This window comes from Helicoverpa zea, chromosome 3 (assembly GCF_022581195.2).
Source record: "Helicoverpa zea isolate HzStark_Cry1AcR chromosome 3, ilHelZeax1.1, whole genome shotgun sequence".
NCBI lineage: Eukaryota > Metazoa > Arthropoda > Insecta > Lepidoptera > Noctuidae > Helicoverpa > Helicoverpa zea.
Window position 1 is genome coordinate 7082420 of NC_061454.1, and position 6334 is coordinate 7088753.

The 6334-nt window shown below is 34.7% G+C and overlaps 1 protein-coding gene across 1 annotated transcript; it reads left to right on the plus strand.

Annotated features, from left to right (window-relative positions):
• Positions 1 to 1569: 1569 nt before the first annotated feature.
• On the plus strand, positions 1570 to 6026 carry LOC124645729 (programmed cell death protein 10). Its single transcript, XM_047185601.1, has 5 exons — positions 1570 to 1775; positions 3019 to 3196; positions 3452 to 3584; positions 4085 to 4246; positions 4444 to 6026. Exons 1-5 carry the CDS (start codon positions 1704 to 1706, stop codon positions 4526 to 4528), a joined length of 630 nt encoding a protein of 209 aa, XP_047041557.1. The 5' UTR covers positions 1570 to 1703; the 3' UTR covers positions 4529 to 6026.
• Positions 6027 to 6334: the final 308 nt, after the last annotated feature.

The window sequence follows — 6334 nt, forward strand, 5'->3', positions numbered from 1 at the left end:
TACTAATAAAAGACCAATCGTATTCGATTGACATTTGATTGGTGTGCGATTGGTCTGCTATTTTGGTAATTTTGGTCTATACGGTAGTTTGCTGTACAATCATTTTGCAATCGTAAATCATTTGCAGACAAAATTATTCATTATTGAATGACAAAAAAGGATAAAAACGTTTATTTCAAAGAAAAAATAGCGGAATGCCACATACGCTTCAATCGTAATCGAGTCGGGATCGAATCTCAGTCGAATCGAGTCGAACGTCAATCGTATGTCGCTTAAGTAAAATTAGGAGAATCGGGCCCCTGGCCGCCGATAGCCCAGAAACGCCCATTGTCCTTTACGTGTGATCATTTTCTACAACTTTAAAAGGGGATTCTCGCCACTTCAGCGCTTTGAGGAGATTAGTTCTGTGTTTAGTGATGTAGCACCATGCTTTAAGATTGTAGAACGCTGATATTTAGAATTTCAACGTAAGCACTCTAGCTTCAGGCCAGACAGGCCACGTGAGGGTCGTCCAAAAACCGCCATGACGCAAGTTTATATCGAGGCTGTGCGGCAGCTAATCCTCGCAGACGAACATGTAACATACAGTAAAATAGAGGCATCCGTGGGCATTTCAGTGACCACTATCCAAAAAATTCTGCACGAGGAACTTGGCGTAAAAAAGTTGATCTCTCGTTGGATACCCCATTTTCTTAGCGACAACCAACAAACAGCCCGTGTAGGTTAGTGTCGCAAAACTCCGCAGCGATTTAACGGAGGAGAGTCAAAGCATGTCTATGATATAGTCAGGGGTGACGAGTCTTGAATATATGCTTGCGATCCATATTCCAAGCAGCAGTCAACTGTCTGGGTCTTCCAAGACGAGCCAAAACCGACCGGAGTCGTTCGTTCAAGAATCACTTAAAAAAAAAAAATGGTTGCCTCGTTTGTGGCAAAGGGTGCCCACCTCGCCACTATTGTACTAGAATATTGCAAAACGGTTACAGCTGACTAGTATACCACTATTTGTTTGCCACAAGTCATCACCGAATTTAGAAGACCGAATGATCCTGCACCATGACAGTGCAAGTTCGCACACCGCCCGCCAAACAAATACGTTTTTGAATTCCCAAAATGTTAAAATTTTGGATCATCCACCTGACAGCCCTTACTTAAGCAAATTCTTCGTGGTCTACCTTTCAGCACACCTGAAGAAGCTGTGTGAAGTACCCCCACTTTGGAATGGAATAAATATTTCAAAAACTTGTTTGAACGAATGCATTAAAAGTACATTAAATATCGCTAAGTATTCTTAAAAAAACAATAAACAGTAATAACCTATTGGATTGTCTATACTTATTTCAAACGACACAACTTAAAAGGCAGCCCTGGTAGGAGTAAGCGACCCTGTGTGAAAAGATGCCTTGGTATTTATTTAGTTTTCTTTCAAGACTACTAGTCTTGTTCTTGCAAAGCTTGATGCAAATATTTAAACTCATTAGCAGTATACACAATTGATTTTTAATTTAAACAGGATTAAATGGCATTGTATCTAAATAATACAACAAAAAAAACAAGCTATAATTTGATTGATTCTTTTCTGTCAGTGTCACCGTACATCACATCACGTCGCCCTGCTGTTGCCAAATAGTTGATTTTGGCAATATCCTTAAAATCTTAATCACTATCTTTTCGAATTGATAAATCACATTTTCGTAACCACAATGACAATGGGTGATGAACTCCCTGTTACTTCTTTAGTTTTACCCGTTCTCATACGTCCCGTCTTAACTCAGGTATGTACATTGTATTCATTTCTTTTTGTGCTGTCAAGTCTCGGGAAACAGGGAAATATTGTTTTTTAAGTATGTCACAGTTAGAATAGATAATAAAATAATACCACTGGTAAGACGGATGTGTGTAATAATATCTTATTGATTTGCATTATAGAAAGTAACATTGCAATAACTGTTGGTAGGAAGTGATTGCGACACTATTCACTGATAATTTAATGAGTGTTTTTACGAAATGTTACATATTATTTTCATTAAATTGGTCATCATTTATTTACCGGTTGGACAACAATGTTGTTAAGCCCCCTATACCCTATCCATGGACACAAAGGAAAACAGAAATAGACATTCATGGCCTTACTACAAAAACTTTAACCACTGTTTTACACTCGTCTAAAAAAAATGTGGCTCCAAAATGAACCATATGTCAACATCATAATTTGACATTTTTTTAGACAAGTCTTAAACTGACGAAAAAGTTTTTGTGGTAAGACGGAGATTGTTTCTAATTGGTCAGCTATAACTGTCAATGCAGTGTTCAGATCATAGGTACCTATAGATGTAAAAGTTTATTATATTTTTTTAATAAAAGCTTGCTTAACTACTTTGTTTATTAAGTCTTGGTTACCTAGTGGTTAAAGAATCTACCCCCAGTATGAGTATACTCAATACTCAATTCAGTATGTGGGGTAGATTCCTGGTCGGGCAACTTTCTAAGTGTATCTTGGAATCCAATGATTGTGTTTCAGATGGCATGTTAAACTGTAGGTCCTGGCTGTTATTTAACATCCATAGCAGTCGTTATTGTTAGTCAGAAGCCAGTAAGTCTGACACAAGTCTTACCAAGGGGTATTGAGTTGCCCGGTTAACTGGGTCGAGGAGATCAAATAGGCAGCCACTCCTTGTAAAACACTGGTGCTTGGTTGCATCTGGTTAGACTGGAAGCCAACCCCAACATGGTTATGAAAAGGCTCGAAAGATGATGATTATTCATTAAATTGAATACCTATAGTCTTGTCTAATCAACACATGTAAAATGAACAGACTAAAATGTGCACATACTCTAGTGAGCACACTGCATTGATAGATATTGCTGAGCAAATTACAATCTATGAGTGTGCATGCTTCCCACTAACTTGTCTCTGTGGAAAGGGTATAGTTATGTTATCCAATATGAAGAAAGCATGAAACAAGTTACTTTTACCAATACAGAGTCATCATTTTAACATAACAACAACATTTTCAGCTAGAGAAATATGACCTGGGAGCCTCTCAAACGCTTCGTGCGGCTCTGACAAAGGCAGAAGCTGCAGTTCCAGGCCTCAACTATGATTTGGTGGCAGGTATCATGAGAAGAGCTGATATACCTGTTAACATGAATGAGAGCTTGCTGCGGCTGCAAGGAACACTAACTGAGGCTGAATGTTAGTACTTTATTTAGACTGCTTGAAGTTCCAAGTAATATGGAATTTCCCATATTACACTATAAGAAAATGAATAATATATGGTTTTTCTTAGAATGAGTATTTTTATAATTATTTGTAGTGTTTGTACGGTAGACTGCACATCAGTGGTAACTGTCATGCACCTTAACTCAATAGTAATAAGTACGATTTTCCTATAAAACTGTTACCACTGACCTGAAGTTGACTGTACTTACAAGAAATGTACTATTCAAGGTGCAGATTTGAGACTGAACAGAACTGAAGAAGCATTCCAAGAATTAAACAAAAAGTCAACAGCTTTAAAGAAAATTCTGAGTCGCATTCCAGATGAGATAACAGACAGAAAGACCTTTTTGGAAACTATTAAGTAAGTGTGTGTAGTTTTTTTGTCTTATTGGGTGTGGAATATATTGTAGATAACATTTATTTTCTCTAGTTGCTATTAGAGCAGCTTTCTTTTAGATTCATTATTAAATAGAAAATCTATCTATCAAATTGTATTAATTTTCAAGTCCTTGCTCAGTAAAATCATACAGTAGGTAAAACATGCATATGCTTAATTTTTACCTAATATGAAAATCACAATAACCTCTTAGATATTGCAAAGTTATTACAAAGTAAAATGAGCAATAATTTTTTATTTAGCCTAGACTGCTAAAGTTACAGACAGTTTCCTTACTTTACGAAAAAACATCAACTTTACAGAAAATGTTTAAAAATAATTCACAAATGTCCCACTAGATACTGCCCCATTAAAAGCGAGGTACACAAACTGTTTCCTGATAGCCCACGAATGGCCATTCTCATTTAAGTAAGAACAAAATTGTTCTGTCAATTTAATAATTGAAACCATTTAACTGCTTACAGGGAAATTGCTTCAGCAATTAAGAAGCTCCTGGATGCAGTGAATGAAGTATCTACTTACACACCAGGAACAGGAAAGCAGGTTCTAGAACAAAGGAAGCGTGAGTTTGTGAAATACTCCAAGAGATTCTCTAACACGTTGAAGGAATACTTCAAGGAAGGACAGTAAGTTCTCTTTAGCAAATGTTTAACTATCAGCATGTTTTTTTAAAGTCTGATTCCTAAACAAGATCAAATGACTATAGAATTATTTAGTGAAATATCCAAACAATTCCATTGATAAACTTATGTTTAATTGGCTTCTTGTTTATTCAATTTTTTATTGCTTGTGTGGGTAAGGCATTATACTTATTTGTTTACAGGGCCAATGCAGTGTTCGTGAGTGCTTTGTACCTGATACACCAAACTAATCAAATCTTATACACGGTTAAAAGTAAGTCTGAGTAACGCGCATTTGAGACAGTATTAAAATTTTAACCATTTGTATTATGTATCACTGTCTTTAAATATAAATGCATCTGTTACTGTTTTGTTGTTATATAAGTTGGGCACGCTAATATATATTTTTGTTAATATATTTTGGTAGAAAGGAGGAGTTAATCATATAAAGAAAATTATGTAAATAATATAGTTATTCTGAATACCTATGATTGTATAATTAATAAAAATATTTAGAACATGATTTGGTGAGATATTTGATAAGTATTCTGTATCATTGATTTATTGTGAAGTACATTAAAGTAGCAATCTGTTTTTTTAAATTGTCTGTTGTAATCATACGTAAATAAATCAAAATCTGTAGTTTAGAGTACCCAGGCGTTTGAATTGGAACGACTGGCTATCTAGCTATTTTACTATACTTTCAATATTTCTTGTACAGTATATTGTTTGCGTTGTAATAGGTATAAATTTCTTAATTTATTTAGCACTTCTTAAATCTTTTTTTATTTTAAATTAATTTAAAAAACTGTAGAGGTATGTTTTGGGATTCTAATTTAGAAAACTCCCTGGATGAATCATATGCTGTTAAAGCTCGGTAATTTTTACCATTTCCTACGTAATAATTGGTTTAACACCTGATATTGACCCAACTGATTCTGTTTATGACAACTGATATACCTGAATAGTTATTTGTGTTACAAGTGAGCAAAGTTGTTGTTTGCTGCGAGTGCAGCTTCTGTGTCCGAAACAACCGAAGGACTTTATTTGATTCAACAGTAGCGTGACTTATCCTTATCATAATTTTTATAATTCCAATTTGACTGGTACTGGTCAAGAAATTTTTTGTGGTGGTTCTTACTAGATTCCAGGCTCTAAACAACAAAGTTTTGCTGGTGAGGATGGGAGTGGTTATATAAACAAAAGTATTTTATTTCAGTCGTATTGTTAAATATATCGGTGCTTGCATGTCGTCTGTCTCGAAATAGACCTTGACTTGTTGGAAGATACCATCCAATTTTTTTTTGTATCTACATAAATACCTACAGCCACTTATATGACAAAAATATTAATTTTGTTTTTGAAAATAGTTTCATGTTTATGGTCCCAGTCCGATTCCATTCTTCTAGCTAGGCGCCTGGTCGGTTGTAAAGCATAGTTGGTTACACGTTGGTAGATTTGTCGGTATAGTTATACCATAAGTCATTATATACGTAGGTTACTGTAATCTGTGGTTAACTTTGTCTCACTGGGGAGTAAAAATCTTTTTTTCTCACTGTCTGTAAACACAATAACATGTTTGAGTTATTGAAGGGAAAAAACCTATTTATTACTATAGGTACTGGTATTATTTTTATAAATAAGCAAAAAAATATTAAAGTATTACACAAGTAAGGATTCTAATTGTTTAAAAATACTTGATTAACCATTATTATGATGGGATTGTTATGGTAACAATCGTCTATTCTTTTAATATATAATAACAATAAAGTTATAGTTAACAGTGTTTGTGATTATTTTCCTTTTCAGGTAGGTAGCAGCAATTGCATTCCTTGTTTTTTCTTGTATGGATATTTCTTTCAGAACTGTAAAATAATTTTATTGTATTCAGAACTGTATAATAATTGTATTCAGAACATACCACCATATCCAAACCTAGTTCGTTGATGTTGTTATCTAACCCTGTATGGGTTAGGTTAGTGGTGGTTTCCTATTGCTATCGGTATATTCGTTGTTGCAATTTATTTGCTTTCGGTCAATGTTTTTAATAGTAGCGTGGTGTTCTTTCTTGTGGGCTGTTCGCATTTCTTTCTC